Here is a 17746-nt window from a genome sequence, read left to right as displayed (position 1 = left end):
TCTGAGGTGTAACACTGCACAAGGGAGAGAGAGAAGTAATGAAATGATTCTTTGGTTCAGTTGAAAAATGAAAACGTGGACATAGACATTTTTACCAATAATGAACTGATTCAACTAACCTACAGCAAACATCCTAGGATAACTACGTATGAAAGCTTATTCCCGATGGACTCATGAACCTCCGAGCGAGTATTTCCTGTTCCACTCTAGCAACAACCACACTGAACATTCATCAACAACATAACAGTTTTTTTTATAGAAAAGATATATACACGTCTAATAAATAAGGGATATACCCATCGCACGGTAGAATACAGCTGTTTTCTCACATGCTTTTTGTCCATCAGTCTTTTGTGAAACAAGTCTCTGTATTGAAAAGGGGCGGGGGCTCTGGTCGGTGGAAACCACTACATGGAAGAAGGGGTTCTCCTGGAGGATGGAGCTGGATGGTGAAGCAGCAGGGGGGGGAGGTGCGGCAGCCCGGGTCGATATTCATCCTCCAGCTGAGTGTCCAATTAACCTGTGGATGCAATCAATTAGACAGACTGCAGACTGATGTTGCCCGACAGAGGAGGCAGAGTAACGTGGACCTTATACTTCCATTCATGACTGGATAAATAAAAATCACTCTGACATGGTGGGAAAGCTTAAGTTTTCACTGAGGGCATGTTCAATTTTATATATGAGACAGAGGAGTAGTAAACCTTTTACCACTCCTCTGCAGACTGAGACAAAGTTTTAGAAATACTGAGGTCATGAGTCAAATCGCCCCCAGTCTGAGCTTTTATAATGCATTACCACATTTTCTGATAATGATATTCCCCAGAGCCTGTAACAAAGTCTGCACAGGAATAAACTCCAGGTGGGAGAAATACTGAATTATTAATATAATTGATAATTTCTTGTTCTTAAAAATTAAAACAGACTCACACTAAGCCGATACAATCAGTCTACACTGCAGTAATCAGCCTAAAAGCAGCCAGCACGTGTTTCTTTTCAAAGTTGAGTGCAACACTTGCGCTTAAATCCAATTCTACAATTCTTAGAAAAATGCATAAGTCCTGACCTCTGACCTGCTGACAGAGGGCGAATACAATAGGTTTATGGCTGTCTGATATATTAGTTGAATATATAAAGGTCTTTCAATAGATCAGTAAATCTGTTTTAAGCAAAGGCAGTAAAAAAAAATCATTGGACAGGATGTGAGGAGCTGCTGCACTTCACATCAGGGGAGCGTTCAGGGCCAGTGCTCCCAGATTTATGTCTATAATGAATCACTATGATGAAATAACAACAGTGAAAACCTATTTGCACACACACACACACACACACACACACACACATAAACACACACTTGATACACGGTGCTTTCCTGTGTGACTTTGTGACAACAGGGAACCACGTGTATGGAAATCTGCTGTCCAACCACCACACGCTGCTGCAGCTCATTTCACTTCACACAACCTGAGCGGGAGGAGGAGGTGAGAGGAGCTGGAGCTGTGTGTGTGTGTGTGTGTGTGTGTGTGTGTGTGTGTGTGTGTGTGTAGCTGCACACACTCGGCTCTGCTGTGACACTCAGAGCGGAGACTGCGCTCCAGTGCAGACTAGAGAGTGTGTGAGTACATTAGGACGCCGGTGTGTGTGTGTGTGTGTGTGTGTGTGTTTGTGTTGCACACACTGAGCGACACCGGGGGGGTTCTCCTGACCGCGTTTCATGTTAACGCGCAATTTGTGCGTCTTTACGCTTAATTTGGAGTCGGTGACACACATCAGAGCTACTCCAACACTAAAACATATTCTGCGTCGTTTCCTGTGTGGGTCAGATTTTAAATCGGGTCTAGTAACACAGAGCTTGTTCCAGCTCTCATGGACTAAATCATTAGTGGACGTGGGTAATGTGGATCTATTTATCGCCGCGCGTAAAGCCACAGCTGTGATTTGGATCAAACATCGGACCTGCCTGTTAATGAACACCCATGTTTCCTGGAGGTGTTTGGACAGGCCTACAGCTGGAGCTCACAAACTTTTCTTTATGGCAAAAAAATAAAATAAATCCACATCAGAGTGAGTGAGTCTCCTCCTGGAACAATATTCTCATGGACTGATCTGTGATCTGTGAGGACCTGTGCTGCACAGAGATGTCCTCGCTCATGGTTTCGATATCCAGGGAATAAAACACAACCGAGAAATGTGCAAAAAAAAACACAAAAAAGGGATCCCCAGGGGAGCCCCCCCCCCATCAACCGAGTGTTAGCCGCTCTCTGAAGCCGTCTTACCGCTACATGGCGCACCAGTGTCCGGCGGGACTCGCCGCAGGTCACGCCACGTTCGGCGCGCTGCGGAGCGTCTTCTGCCCGGGCATCTGCACCACCAGCAGCTGCTGCTTCTGCCGGGTGGACTTGACGGCCAGGATCGCCTGCCGGTTCTTGTACTGGACCATCTGCAAGGTGATCTCCGCGTTCCAGCCCTCGTCCTGGGGGCACCTGAAGTCGATCTCCTTCCCCTCCGTCATGACCACGGTGAAGTACACGTACTTGCCCTTCCGCTCCACGCAGTCCACGGTCTTCATGTTGGCGAAGTGCAGCTCCTTGACTTTGCCCGTGTCCCCCCCCACGGGGCCGTGGTGCGGCTGGTGGTGCTGCGGGTGGTCGTGCTGCTTGGGCGGCAGCAGCAACACACCGTCCTCCGTCAGGACGCAGTGCTTCTTCTTCCAGAGCTGCAGCAGCCCGTCGCTCCGCTTCTCCAGCAGACCCTCCTTCAACACCTTCCTGCCGTTTTCCAGCATCTTCTTCTTCTCCTTCTCCCCCCCGGACGCTTCAGGCTGCCCCCTCCCCACCACCACGGCTCGGCTGGACTGCGCGGACGGACAGAGGGACGGCGGTCTGTCCCGGAGCAGGAGGAGGCATCAGATGATGCTGCTGCTGCTGCTGCTGCTGCTGCTGAGCTGTCGGTTGTAGTGAGGAGGCTGGCTGCCTGACTGTCTGTGACTCTGCCTGCTGGTCACAGTGTGTGTGAGGGGGGTTGGGGGGGGGGAGGGGGCGGGCGGGAGGGGTCTGAGGAGGTGCACCGCCCCCCTGAGTGGCGCCAGCTCCAGAGACCGGGAAAGCAGAAACAACTGACTCAGAATCAGTTCAGTCAAAAATCACTCCAGCCACTTTGAATCTTCGACTTATCGGTGTATTTAAACCAGACTCATGAAGTCCTTCAGTCTTTAAACTATACTCATCTGATACATTAGCCTATCAGACTATAAATCACATGCATCATGTATGGAAACCTGTGGGTGACACTGGATAATGTGTAATAGGGAACTCCACGTGAGTTCCTATGTTCACTTCTCTCACGTCAATGTAAAACTCAGGCTGCAGAATGTGATATTAAAAATGTGTATTCTTATGGATTAATCTGAATCAGCTTCAGGGACAATTATATTACAATGGACATATAATAGAGTTCATAATCCATTGTTAAATATAGGCTGCTGTTCTGTTAAGTCCTTTCACTACAACTATATTTTGAGCTTTTTTTTTTTTTACACTTTGCACTTTCCCCATGTGTGATAATGTAGTTTTTTTCTGGTGGTGTACATTGTGTATATGTGTGACAAACTGAGAAAAATGTTTTCCTTTGGGACAATAAAGGCATCTATCTGGAGGGAAATATGGAAATACTTTTGAGAACTAATTATCACAATAACCTATTAGATGATAGACACTATTGTAATGTAGAGTCTGAACAGGAGCAGCCTCGTTCACACTTACACTGTGGGTGTTGTGGTCTTTATAACCATTTGCAATGCAGGTCTGTGAAATTTTAATTTTCATCAACACAACTGTCACCTCTACATTAGCATATCTAAAAGCCCTCTTACCTTTCAGTACCATTTGGTATGTTTTTTTTTTTGGTATAATTTCACTGTAAAACATAGTCAACACAACAATGGCGCCCTCTGCTGACATAACACTTCCAAGAGAAAATACTATTTCTACAGAACGGCTGTGTGCTAGTGGTCAATTATTGGACATATTTCAGATGAATAGATGTGTCAGTCCAAACGTGCACAAAGAAACAAAAACAGCTCGACCATCTCAGACATGTTTAACCAATTTATTCATGAACATACACGTACAGTTATTGAGTACATTAGTATTTTTGTAGCATAGCATTTTGCCTTGACAACAGCTGCTCAGAAGGACCCTACAGAACCCTGTCATGTCCTTTTCCAAGAACATGATTTGAATACTCCCTGCAGAATGAGAAGTACCCTGGCTCTCCACAGCGGACACGTTGCTGCCCAACACAACCAACACTTGGCTGTTTCCACAACTAAAAAAAGGCATTAAGAATGGACTGGGAAGGAGGCAGGCTACGTTTTCGTCTCGGTCCCCCTCCTGGCTTTAAATATTGCTCTGACATGCTTCTCTGTGGCCTTCTGGGTAACAAAGGAAGGAGGGTTTTAGGTGTGGGTGCGTGTGGGTGGGGGGTGTGGGGGGCAGTGGGTCATTGGCCACACGATGGCCTTATCACGCTTCCCCTCTTTCTTTTCACAGTGATAAAAGTGAGCAGAGACCTCAAGAGAGCCGAGGTCCACCAGAGTCACCTGACCAGTCACAAATTGGCGACACAAGAGGTAAATGTCATGAAGTGAAGAGGGGGAGGAGAAACAAAAAAAAAAAAAAAGGGGCGGGGGTTGGTGAACCTGACATGTCGATACACTTTAAAACCTGGTTTGGCCTTTTCCTCGTCGACCCCTCTGCTACATCTGCCCAACCCTTTTCCTCTCTGAAGCGTCCCCCTCCCTCTGGAAAGGTAACGCACTTTAAAACACCAGATGGCACAAGTTGAACCCTTCACGAAGCTGGGATGACAGCGCCGTCCCTGGGCCGCTTACGGCAGAGGGGAGGGGGCGTCAAAGTGCTGCTTTAACAGGGAATACTCAGATAACCGATGACAGACGCCACTGGTACACCACACACTGGTACAAAGTGCTATAGAAATGACATGTATGCCACTTTGCGAGCCTACGAGGAGCCTGAAGCACTGCGTTACTAGGGCTACGGAGGTCCAAACTGGCCATCGTGTCCAACTCTCTCGTGGTCTTCTAAAAAGGAATTTCTCTGGAATGTTCAAGAGACTCGACCAGGCCGCACCGAGCCCTGGGAGCGACCCACAGCCAAACGCCAAAGTTTTTGTTCAATCGAGAAAAGAGTCCGTCCAGTTGGGGAGAGGTGGACTCTTCTATTTATTTTTTTTTGGAGAGAGAGGTACACACCGATGGTGCCAGCCAGTCTGCTTACTGGAATGTATCAAGAGTGGAAAGTAGTTGAGCACAAATGGCACAGGAAGTGGCCAGAAACACCGACTCCAGATCTCATGCTCAGCAAGATTGGATAAACTGGAATGGACGCTCGGACAACCGCCGGTCGACCCCCACATGTCCTCCGTCTGGAGCTGGAAATGCTACAGTGCTTTTTTTACAAGTGCTAAAGGCCCCACTAAGATTTTAAAAAAAAAAAAAATGGATTCACCTGGGACAAGCAGAACTTACCAACCTGAAACTTTGGTAGGAGAAAGAGGAGGAAGGGGGGTGGGGGTGGGTGATTCATAAACCGACGCCACCGTGATGCAGTCTAAACCACAGCTGTTGTCTAAGAGCAAATACAACAAAAGACTTCACAAGAACCCAAACTAGTTTAAGCAGTGAAGAAACAAGTTCATGCTTTTTGAGGGAGTTTTTTTTCCTGTATTCTATCTATTTTACAGAGAAGGAGGAAGAGAAGGAAAAAACAGGTCTAGTAAAATACTATGTATATTGAGCCTCTCGGCTCCCAGTATATTACCATGAGTTTTTGTAACAAAAATCTTGAAACCTTTTTTCTTCAAATTCTCTACCAAGAAAAATACAAAACATTATAAGGCGGTAAGTAACTATTTTTTTTTTTTTAATCATTTTTTTTTCTTTTTTCCGTTTTTTAAATTTGAGAAGCCGTTACAGTGCAGTTGATCCTCAAGGCAGCCGGGCCAGGCTTCACTGCTGCTTGCACTCAGCTGGGGGGGCTGCATCCTTCTGAAAGAAATCACAGAGATGGGGAGGAGGGTGGGGTTAGACCGCTGTCGCTAAAAAATAAAAATAAAAAACAACACAGGCACACAAACCAAAATCTGATCTACACACAGTCAAACCACTTCAACACTTTCTAAAACTCTAAGTACAGTTGGCAAAGTTTCACGACTGTTGTAAAACACACACACGGAGAAAAAAAAAAAAAGGACAAACCACATATGAACATGATGACTAGAAGGTTCACACAGGACAGGGTCACTATGGTTCGTCTTAGCAGCACACTCAGTGTCTTAGCTCGACATCCTCTAAACTGATCTAGGACCTGGTGGAGACGCTTTGGGGGACAAAGACTCAGCAGGACTGCAGGGTGTCCTGATTGGGTCAAGGCCACGAGAGGGGGGTCGGGGGGGCAACATGAAAGCCTCATCCCTGGGTTTGCTTCCATTTGTCCCTTACTAACATTTGCCATCTACAAGGGCAATGTCCCCAAAAGTTAGCAGTTGGACTGGGGTTGATTTTATCTTCTTCTGACAGCAGCAGTAGACAGACAGGAAATGTGAAGGAGGGGTCTGTTATAAAACCAGGCCCATCAGCTACGTGGTATGTCTCGTAAAGACGAGGCTTCTAGGGGCTCAGACTCTGGGAGGTTTTAAAATACCAAGTCATGAAAAGGAAGGACTGGGATGTAGAGCTGCATCCAAACCCCAGGCTACATGTTGGTGTTCAGACACTGAGGACAATACGGCAGCAGGACGCTCTGAAGACATCTGAAGATCTGGGGCTGAGTAGTTAAAACACAGCTTACAGGCTGGTGGGACTATGGTGTTCAGTAGACCTAGACCTGTCACAATTATGACATAATCGCCTGATCGCAGTCATTTTGCATAAAGTTTAATATGGTTTTCATTCATCTGTATAAAAACAGCTGGATGAAACTAACAGTAAGATTTCATCACTATTTCCTCCTTGTTTTCTCACTGTTCCAGGTTTGACTGGTTCTTTTAATGACATCATGTTGCGCCTCTCTTCTTCTTCTTCTATGGTGTAATGACACTGAGTGGAGCACCAAACTGTTTACCTGGAGGAGCTTCATTTCTAATATTCTACGACTGCATTTCAACGAGCATCTATTGACATTAGCATCATGGATTTAGTTTCCAAAGCCAATGAATGTCTCTCCTCTTCTCCATAACGTGTATGTATATCATTAACTATGTTTTTTACTATAATAGTGGCAGGAAATGATCAGAAAAGTATCGATAATCGCAATTAATAGTCAACTAAAATTTCACGATTGTCACGACATCTTTGCGGCTGAGAAAGTTTGCGTCTGGTTTTGTCCCCCCACTTCCCTGTCGACATGTGGAAACAATTTTCGTACGAAGGCATCAAGCGGTTGGTTTAAGGTTTCACAAGAAGCAACTACACCTTTAGTATTTAAGAATATTCTCAATAAAATCCAATCTAACAGTAAATTTCATCTGTAATGAACTTAAACTGAGATAAAGTAAATAGAAGCACCAGCTGACGTTAGGAGCCCATTGAAGAGTATAAGTGAGACGAGCTTTGGTCTCTGTCAGGGGCTCGGCTCACTTCTGGTGATGTTGGATTAAGATTATACATGTAAACATTACGCATTATAATTATAATATAACCTCAGATCTGCGCTCCAATTAATTATCTCTCATGAACAATGTCAACACTATATTAAAAGAGCAGAAGAGCCGTCCCACGTGAAGCAGGGCAGCCTTCCAGCTGACATTAGACACTTCTGGAGGTGATGGCAACACTGCAGCTGTTCAGGCTGCTCTCCGTGGCCTGATGCCACACCGACTGCATGATGCAAGGTCATATCTGCCATCGTGTGATACACTTGGCCTTGCTGAACTCCTGAAAAAGTTTAACATCTCTGCTACGACTGCAGGCTTAATCTTTGAAAAGTTGAATTCTATGTAGCCTTCCTCTTTTTATCTGCTGCGAGCAGTCATGCTGCTAATGAAAACGGGCCGTTACTGCTGACGACGACGCCACCCTCACAAGTCCTACGCTTTGTTGGCATTTCTTATATTCATGAAATCTGCCAACTGTAGGTTAGGCCTCGTTTCAAACAGAAACATCGAGGGTATTATCCCAGCTTTACCAACAAATCTATAGAGAACAAGTAAGTCAGCTAATGCAAATAAGAAAAAGGAGGATAAAACTATGGACACATGGACAAATGATGTTTTGATGCATATCAAAACAAACATCCACAAATAAAGCACAGACGTCATAGCAGACAACTCCTCATCCTGACAAAAACTCAAAACCAGCTTGAATTTGTGGACGAGACGAGTTCAACATGGAGAAAAAGAAAAAAAAAAGGGAGGACTGGACTATCTTCAACATACAGAAATGATACAGGTGCAAATGCAGAGCTCACTATGGGTTAAAGTTCAAAAACCAACAACAAACCAGTGGGTTAGTAAATCGGGAGGGTGCAGCACGGCGGCAAAGGAGGAGAGGGTGCTCATGTGTGGGGCGGGGTGCAGAGAGCCGGGCGGACAATTAGAAGAACAGGAGGAAAAAGGAAACTTAAAAACCAAGACGGACAGGGGTGGGGGAGGGGTGAGAGGTGGGGGGTGTGATGGTAGTAAGCTGACAATTCATAAGCTTTACCTACCAGGATAGGGTTATTTCTACTGTCACCACTTAAACCTAGTGAGGAAAAATTTAAAGAGTAGCTGACATAGATGCCAAAGTGACCGGAGATGAAGAAACATTAATGAATAGGAGAAAAAAAAAAGAAAAAAAAGCAAAAACTAGCAGAATACAGAATGTCAAAGACATTTTTTTTTGTCTAGCAAAGAAGAAGCAGAGATCATGCTGGTTCATATCATGTAGTGTCAAACTTACAAGCTCCAGGCTGGAAAAGCCACTCAACAGACCAAATTAAGAGACACTTAAAGGGATAGTTCAGGTTATCTGACATGCGGTTGTCTGCAGCACTTATAGTTAGTGGCTCCCTTCAAACGCCCTGTACAGTGGACTCATGACATCCCATAGTGCATTAGAAAGTGCTCCACATGGGGTTACCTGGCTGGTGAGTGGGGAGTAGTGAATGAGCAAATGATTTTGGATACACCTGCTGTTTTACCTGCAGTAGATTCAGATTGGCGTCCTCTGTATTGAAGCAGCAGCCAGGGCCACTGGCACAGGGGCTGAGCAATGCACAGCTGTGGACCGGGGCACCCGCAGGCCCCCCCAGGCCCCCCCGATCTGAATCTACTACAGACTGGGAGGGTGCACTATCACTTACAAAGGCCCTAATGAGTCATGATGTCTAAAACGTCAAATACAAAATATACAAAAACTGCAACCACCAGACTTCTGACACCTGGAGTATCAAGAGATTTTCATTTGTGTGGCGTTACTTTGGATATTGCACTGTTTTTGTTCTGTACACTCGGCTTATTCATAGATCTACAGCTAAATTACCTCCATCAGGAGAGCAGCGATGCAGAGGATCAGTGAATAAACGAGCCGACAGGAGAGGATCTGGGATTTGTCTCAGTGGACTTACAGTAAGCCTCTGCAGGTTGGCGCTCCTTTCATTCAAACCAACTACACAACACTTTTGGAATAGTTTCCTACACAAGCGAGGCAAGACTCTCAATATCAATCTATTGATGTGTCCTCATAGTGCTGTTCAAGGTTAATGTTGAGGATTTAGTAACAGCATGCAGCAGTCAGACTTTACTGACTGGTGACAAATAAAAGTTGAAGATCTGTTAAGACGACGGTGAAGGGAGGAGCAGTGTTCTCATCCATCTCAGTCTGGGAGCCAAATTAAGATCACAACGACAAAATAAAAAGCTGAAGCAAACCAAAAGCTGGTGTAAAATGAGATGCATTTGACAGTATGTATTCTGTATGTTGAGATCAGACAAGTCATGTAGCACAGCTGTTGTCAACCTACAGGCTCAGGACACACGGGGGGGGGGGGGGCGCTGCACGGTGGACATGTTCACGTTTCTGACTGTATTAAAAAAAAACACGCTCATGAACTGTCGACAGTTCAGAGAGATGGCTGCAGGTTTTCGAGGCTTCAGGTCTGAGCCGGAGGGGGAAAGAGCATCCTGAGCCAACAGAGTTGAGAACAGCTGAGTAAGGTCTTTCTCAGGACACCACAGATCTTTAAAGGGAGGGTGTGTGTGTGTGTGTGTGTGTGTGTGTAAAGAAGGGTGAGCTCACCTTGGGATCATAGTCGGGGTCGTTCTCCTCATCAGCCTCCTCCTCGCCCTCCTGAACACAAAGCACACAGCAACTTCAGTCTACTGGGCTCCCTCCATACAACCAGAAACTGTTACACATCAACGTCTTTTCATTACAACTCTGGACACGGCCCAGAATATTTTCCTCCCAGATGAAGCTCCTGGTTTTCTGAACTCTTACACCAGTCTTAGCTGTGTCCTGCGTGACCATAGTTAGAACTGAGCCTGCTCTTACAATATATACAGTTACATGCAATGCAATGCTTGCAATATTTTAAGCAATATCAGTGGATTATTTTAGTTTTCTACAGTTGTAGAGTGAAAAAGGGAAACAAAGCAGCAGCCTGCAAAAGAATGGGAAACCTCAGATAACTTTGACCAAGGAATCAGACAAGATATTTACTATTTACATACTGCTGCTCCTTTTCTGTCATTTTTAAAATGTAAAAGATGAGAAAACATTGTTTAAAATGTAAAGGGAATGTGTCATCTGTAACTTTATGCCTTTTGAAGATCATTTTATCTTCTATCTGCTACTTCAGAGGTTTGTCAAGCATGCAACATCACTTTTGGATATTCCTGTTGGAACATCCTCAAATAAAAGCTTATAGTTTGAAATAAAGCACTACTCTAACACATACAGATCTACCGTAGCACTGACAGTGCAGCCCACAGACTGATGCAAGCATCTGTCATTCACTCTCCATGTGGATAAAAGTATAATAAGCAACACCAGGTGGGAGTAGATCCTCTATTTGGAGATTAGAGCTAAATGTGGGGCTGATATTGTAGTATAAAAAGATAAAAACGCATCAAAATATAACCTGTTACCAACCAGCTAGTATAATCTAGGATACAAACAGTTACATGCTTACACACAATTCGTCCTGATAATAGACATGGGTTGGGCTCATGGTTGCAGGGCACACCACTGAAACCAGACATCTCTTGTACTCAGATGTTAATTTGTAAAAAGGCTGGACCTCAGAGAGCCTTAAATAATCTTACCTCATCGTCGGCTTCCTCTCCCTCTTCATCGTACTGTAAAACACAGGGAGACGTGGGCATTAGCTACAAAACACACCAACTGGACTTCAAGTGTTTCCCCAAAATGAGAACCAGAGAGGAGCCCAGTCCAGTAAAAAAAACAGTTAGACGGCCTAAACCTCAGTCGCTGATACTCACATCGTCATCATCATCCTCAATGGCCTCTCCTGTGAAGTAGAGCACGGCCCGAGGTACGATGCGCTCACGGATGAAGTGGCCGATTTCAAAGTCAGCAGCCAGAACTGCCTCCGAGTCCTCATCCTGAAGAGAGAGAGAAAGAGAAAGAAAGAGAGAGAGAGAGTTCATTTATTCTTTCTCCCTTAAAACTACACGGCTTCAAATCTTATTACAAGGCAACCAGGCCTGAACGTGTAAATCCAACCGCAGCTGGTGCGCTTCCAACAACGATCAGGTGGGGCTTTTGTAACAGTCATTGCTCTTAAAGTCAGTCACACCATCTCTACATGTTGGTTTGCACACTGCACTTAAGCAAGGGGGCAGTTGTCGTTCTGAGAAGTGAAGCTCACTTCCGCGTTCAAAAAGCTGCAATCCCCTCGGCTGTCGCTGGGGGCTGGCTCCAGAAGGGAGCAACTCCAATTGAGCCCCATGTTAAAATAGCCGATTTTACAGCTTTAAAAAACATATTTACAGCCTGGTACATTTCATTTTTTTGGTCTCAACCGATAGTTTCTACCCCCGCACACACTCTGAGGGGGGTGAATTTTTTTAAAACTCTACCGTTTTACTGTTATTAGGTTTAAAGTTCTGGCCAATTAGGGCGCAGAACCGTTGAGTGACAGGTCCGGCGACCGCTGCTTCGAGGCCAGTGGGCGGGCTCTCGGCCGGCCAACGGCCGCACCGCTCCAAATATGGCAAGTAGAATCCAACATGGCGCGGCTCAAACCCCCGTAGTAGCGGCACAAAACAGACTCCCCCAAACCAATGGGTGACGTCACGGACGCTACGTCCATTCTTTTTACAGTCTATGCACTTAAGTCAATTCGAACCTCTGGTTGTTGTTAATGTCAGTTTTAAAAATACTTTCCAAGTGACAAGAGTTTGTATCTGGGGCAAAACTGTCCTGAGCCTCTGAAACCAATTCAGTCAGTAAAACCCAGCCAGGGTTTTTATCTTTCCTGCATCGCTCTCTGAACAATGACGCAACAAAATAAAGAAAAAAAATAATCTTACAATTTGATAGGGTTTGATGAGATTTACAAGAATGATTCTAATCGTTCAATCACAGAAATCAAATTTAAGAGACGGGGAAACAAGTGCTTCCCGACAATCAACATAAACAGTTGGTATTTGTACTATGATGCATCACAGAGCAGCCACGGGTTTTTAACCTTGTGGCTTCCTCTGTAATAATATCCCAACAATAGTTCACAATAACAATAGTCCAGGAAGTCTTTCACATGTTCTTATGTTGCAGCCCTGTGCTTAAATAAAATGATTATCCTCATTCTACATCCAATATCACATGATGACAGAGGAAGATTTTCGTCGCTGTCGGGCACAAACCTATGTCCAAAAATCATGATTTTTATTTTTTTCCATAAATCAGTACTATTGGTCACCCTTTACGTCTGACTGTGGTTTTACAAATATTTAACCAATGAAAAGTTTTTAAACTGCCCGTGACTAAACCTCCTAACTCCATTGGATCCTGAAACTGTCGACCAAACCTCCTAACTCCACCCCCACCTGAGCGACCCGGACTACTTCACCAAAGGAGCAGCTGGGAGCGCGACTTTAACGTCAAAAGTGTAAGTTTACTGTCGTCTAACGTGTAGCGGTTTTAAGACCATACGAACGCCAACCAACACATCATGCAAGCCAACTATTTGATTTGTCACCTACTTGAAACGAGAGCATAACGATCTCTAATTGATCCACGGCCGTGCTAACGGGAGCTAACTCGGCTCCATTCACTTGTGTGTTAAGCAGCTAGCGGGCTAGCAGGCTAGCGACGTAGCTGCTGTGTTGATCAATTTTGCGGCTTGTGGTTTTATTTACAAGGGAATTAATCTGACGTACATCACATCTTAACTGTTTTACACTTACACCAACCTGTTAAGAGTTTATTAACGTTATGCAGCGGACTTTTTTTCTTTTTAAAGCAGGCTGCCTGTGCTGTGTGCAGACGATTAGGAAACGTAAAATTACGTGAACAATACAGTTCATTCAGAAGTGTCAGTAATGCTGCTGGTGATATCATGTTTTGGTGTACATAATGACTATTTCAGTGACTATTGTGGATTTCTGACTATGACAAAGATATACTCATACACCGTCTCTTTTTACTTTCAGAGCCCACTCACAGCCACACTCAGCAATAGGCTACCACTGCTAATAAGGACAACAGTGCAACAGTACGAGTGTTGGAAATCCTTGGAAACCTTGGTGTTTGGATTTTGAATAAAGTGCTTGAAACTGTACTTGAAATAAAGTCCTTGAAACTGCTTGACATTGTGATTGCATTATTATTTATAGTATAAGCCCATAGCTTGGTCAGTGACCCGATCTATAGCCTAATACATCCATGGATTGGAGACACTCAGTCGGTGTTTGCATTGTTAGACTAAATAACTTTTCAATACATAGCTACAATGTTTAATTTACACATACGCTGTAAAGGAAAATGATTTATTTTGAGGCCTGAGATGCGGAAGTGGAGGTGCTGGTGGAAAACGGTAGGTTGAAGTGCAGTTTAGTCCGTCATTTACCTGTTAATAGTGCACTTATCTGGCCACATGCATTAAACAACAGGAAAAACATAGTATTTCAAGAAAAATAGGATACAATAAACTATGTAACCTGTAAGTTGATGATAACGTAATGCAATAAGCTACTGTAGCCGATGCGTCCGTCAATAATCAGTGACGGCACAAACCTTCTATCTCCACTCTTTCGTTGGTCACAAAACTCCTAACTCCATGTGAGCCTGATTTGGGTAAAATATTAATAAAGTAATGACACATTCAAATATCTGACTATTTGTAAAGACACAATACCAAGTTTGATGATGTTATGTCCAATTATTACAAAACCACAAGGTTTTTTTCATTTCCTGAAAAATTAGAATTTTGGACATAGGAGGTTTGCGCCCGACAGCGACGTTTTGCAAATCTATTCTAGACTCAAAGCAAAGGGGATTTGAAATACTCAGGTATTTGTATTTTAGTGAGGATCCCCAGTCACTGAGGCCGTAGCAGTCAGTTAGTCCTGCTGCGATCCACAAAATGATATCACACATACATACATATCACCATTCAAGTAGGAATATACAATCTAAAGGTCTGCAGCTCTGGACCAGCCTTCATCTGCCTCCTCTGCTCTGTTCAGTTATCTCTCTACCTTGACATCCCAAGTGCTAATTAATAAGAACATGAAATGCACAGTAGAGGAAGTACAATAACTTACCAACTCTCCGTTCTCTGGGACTGTGAACAGAAAAGTGGATGAAGTCAGTAACAGCTGATACAGTAAAAGTGGCACAAAGATCTCTGATCATTCCAATAAACACGTGGTTTTACCCTCTGGTGGGGTGAAGAAGTTGAAGAAGGAGTCGTTGGGGACCGTCTTGGTGACCGTCCTGACCGTGCCGCGGCCCTTGTGCTTCTGTTTCTTCTTAATCGTTTTCAACGTGACGTTCTTGCCCTTTGTCCAGTCGATCGTGCAGCTGTGGTGAAACACGAGGAGGAGGGGGCGGCGGAGAGACAGGTCAGTATCCAGCATTTTAAATGTCACATCTAAATGACATCTCTGGATTTATTTTGGGAGAGAAAGCAGCGAGGTCGTCTGTGGTCGCTCAGAAATGATTCAGGGAGGAGAGAGGTGGAGAGATAATGGCGAGAGAGAATGTTTGGTGCAGTTATTAAATAACAGAGCACGAGGGAGACGAGGCTGACATTATAAACAGTATCACTCTGACAGCATGACAATCTAAACAACACCAGGCAAAGTTTGACTTTAATTCTCTTCCCAGGAAGAATCTACACAAGAGTTTATTATTATCTATTTAGTTTGAAACCCCATTGACGACTGTATTACAACAGTGGCTACTCTCCCTCTACCTCAATAACAAGTAGTGAAGGAAACAACGCCGTTATAAATAAATTACGTTACTAACAGCACTATTTTTTTTTAGTAATGAGTAATCAAAGAAGTTACTGTTCCCCCCGTTGTAACACTGTTACCATTACTGACAATAAAACATGTCGTTACTCGACTCAAGTCCCATCAGAAAATACACCTATTCGAATGTATGTTATATACACGTTTTTTCAGTCACTCTACGAAAAAAGCTGTTAAAAAATGGGAGGTTAGGGGGTGAGTCTTAGTAATATGACATGTTTGAGCAAGTTATTAAAAAAAGGGAACTCAACAGTTACTTTTCTTGGTAATTAGTTACATTTTAAGGACTCAGTTAATAATTCAGTTATTAAGTAATAAGTTACTATGACTAATTATTATTAAAGAAAATAAAAAATAAACATACGTCGACATCATATCTCATAATGAGGCTCCAATACAAAACACCCCCTACTACATACACACAAATCTAATCAATTCTACTAAAAACAATTCAATATGCTTAAGTCACAAAAAAAATAAAATGAATAAAGTAAGAAAGATGAAATAGCTGGATCCCTTTCAGATCTTCAGAAGCGACTGATAAAACGAGGAGCTGGACTCACCCTGTGCAGCACATGATCTCTGGGCCGTCGAAGGAGAAGGGGTCGTTCTCGTCGGGCTCTGATCTCATCTTGTAGGTTTTCGTCAACACTGTGTTTGTGAAGAAGTCGTTGGGCTCAAAGTGGAACTCTAACGTGAAGCTCTGGGGGAAACCACAAGAGGAGATTACATACAGTACATTGATTAAATTAAATTAAACAAAACAAAGAGGTGTGTGATGTGTCAGCTGAACTCACCATGGGCTGTCCTGGATCTGAGAATTTTACTTTAATATCTTGTAAATGTTTAAGGATGGGTTCATCGTGTTCCTGGGGAAGAGAGGCAGCACAGCGTTAGATCGCTCACGACACAAAGAGGCACAATCAGTGTCTTTTTTTGTTTTAGGATCTTGCTCTTCACAACTTTGACCAGCAGGTGGAAGCAAATCTTGATTTTTTTTTATTCTCCCCCACACTGCTGTAAGCAAAAACTGTGTGTGACCCATTTTCCCTGTCTCTCCAGGAGGCGTCTGGACGGGGCCTACCTGCAGCATGTCGCTGAGCAGATCCACGTTTTTGAAAACCGTTAACCAGAACTCAGGGATGCCTTTGGGGTCTTCCTTCTCCTCGTCCTTCTTCTCCTCCTCTAACTTGGCCTTCTCCTTCATTTCGTCCTGAGCCAGGGAGACATTTTCTCTTCAAAAAACAAGCCTTGCTCAACCATTTTCTCTTTTCACAGATACTGTACAAAAAAGATCGTCACCACCTACATCCACTAAGACGGCAGACAGCACCGCAGTCCACATTTTATACAAGTGTTAGCTTATAAGATATAATAGATAACTAGGCTGATTTCATCTGCTCCATGAAATCAGAGGTGGTGATTTTGAATTTTAATCCACTGCCGTTATTAGCTGCATGCATTAGCTCCCATTTTGGAGAGTGAAGATAATGAACTTGTAAGACAGATGCATGCAATGAAAGGAGGAGACACGTTGGGACAGACAGGAAGCATGCAGGTGTATACGTCACCTGTACCTGCTTACTTACTGTCAGCTCTTCCTCCTCATCTGCCTTCCATTCACATTCCTCATCTGTGGGCTCATAAGCTGCTTTCACTATGTCGCTTCTCTGTGAAGGAGATGGAACAAAGTTTAAGTGTGATCCTGTGTTTCTAGGGGGAAAGGGCAGTTATAAAACTTAAGAGACAGAGGCATGGTACAGCTCGGTGGGTAGACCACGCGCCCCATATACAGGTGCATCGCAATACATTTAGAATATTATGGAAAAGTTTATTTATGTCAGTGATTCAATTCAAAAAGTGGAGCTAATACATTATTATAGATCCATTCCACACAGAATGAAACATTTCATGTCTTTATTTATCAAATTTGTTTTAATTGTAATGATTATGGCTTCACATTTAATGAAGGCTGAAAATTCACCATCTCAAATTTGAATATTACAAAAGTAAAAAATGTAAATGTTGGGCTTCTGAACAGTATGTCCATCTATTTGCACTCAATAGTGGTTGGAGCTCTTTGACTTGAATAGACTTTTCCCTGATTTCTAATTTATTGAGATGCACCTGTACAAAGTCCTCGCTGCAGCCGTTCCCGGTTCAAATCCCCTGGTGGGCCATTGCTGCATGTCATTCCCCCTCTTCATCTCCCCATTTCCTGTCTCTCTCTGACTATCCTATC

At 43.8% G+C, this 17746-nt stretch overlaps 2 protein-coding genes and 1 pseudogene across 7 annotated transcripts in view; all 3 read right to left on the bottom strand.

Moving 5' to 3' along the window:
* LOC146962883 (gamma-crystallin M2 pseudogene) overlaps nucleotides 1–17746 on the bottom strand; it is a 310111-nt pseudogene that overhangs the window by 124656 nt on the left and 167709 nt on the right. The window lies entirely within an intron of this gene.
* phlda1 (pleckstrin homology-like domain, family A, member 1) lies at nucleotides 231–2907 on the bottom strand. The gene is made up of 2 exons (XM_085769706.1): nucleotides 2277–2907; nucleotides 231–520 (listed from the first exon to the last, which is right to left on the bottom strand). The coding sequence occupies exon 1, from the start codon at nucleotides 2783–2785 to the stop codon at nucleotides 2318–2320; it is 468 nt and encodes a 155-aa protein (XP_085625832.1). The 5' UTR covers nucleotides 2786–2907; the 3' UTR covers nucleotides 231–520; nucleotides 2277–2317.
* Nucleotides 4094–17746, bottom strand: part of nap1l1 (nucleosome assembly protein 1-like 1) — a 29603-nt gene continuing 15950 nt past the window's right edge. For 2 of the 5 annotated variants that reach the window (XM_085769696.1, XM_085769697.1), the window contains exons 6-15: nucleotides 17094–17174; nucleotides 16589–16717; nucleotides 16302–16373; nucleotides 16068–16207; nucleotides 14904–15049; nucleotides 14791–14810; nucleotides 11503–11625; nucleotides 11326–11358; nucleotides 10298–10348; nucleotides 4094–6067 (exon numbers count right to left, since the gene is read on the bottom strand). In XM_085769696.1, coding sequence (XP_085625822.1) covers nucleotides 6029–6067; nucleotides 10298–10348; nucleotides 11326–11358; nucleotides 11503–11625; nucleotides 14791–14810; nucleotides 14904–15049; nucleotides 16068–16207; nucleotides 16302–16373; nucleotides 16589–16717; nucleotides 17094–17174 — 834 coding nt within the window. In that variant the 3' untranslated portion in view covers nucleotides 4094–6028. Of the gene's footprint in view, nucleotides 6068–8726; nucleotides 8762–10297; nucleotides 10349–11325; nucleotides 11359–11502; nucleotides 11626–14790; nucleotides 14811–14903; nucleotides 15050–16067; nucleotides 16208–16301; nucleotides 16374–16588; nucleotides 16718–17081; nucleotides 17175–17746 lie in introns of all 5 variants that reach the window. The other 3 variants (XM_085769698.1, XM_085769699.1, XM_085769695.1) reach the window with 3 other exon arrangements.

Source organism: Trachurus japonicus, chromosome 23 (genome assembly GCF_045865225.1).
Source record: "Trachurus japonicus isolate A0001 chromosome 23, Traja_1.0".
NCBI classification, from domain to species: Eukaryota; Metazoa; Chordata; class Actinopteri; order Carangiformes; family Carangidae; genus Trachurus; species Trachurus japonicus.
The sequence above is the reverse complement of the archived record's forward strand: the minus strand, read 5'-3'. Positions and strand labels throughout refer to the sequence as shown.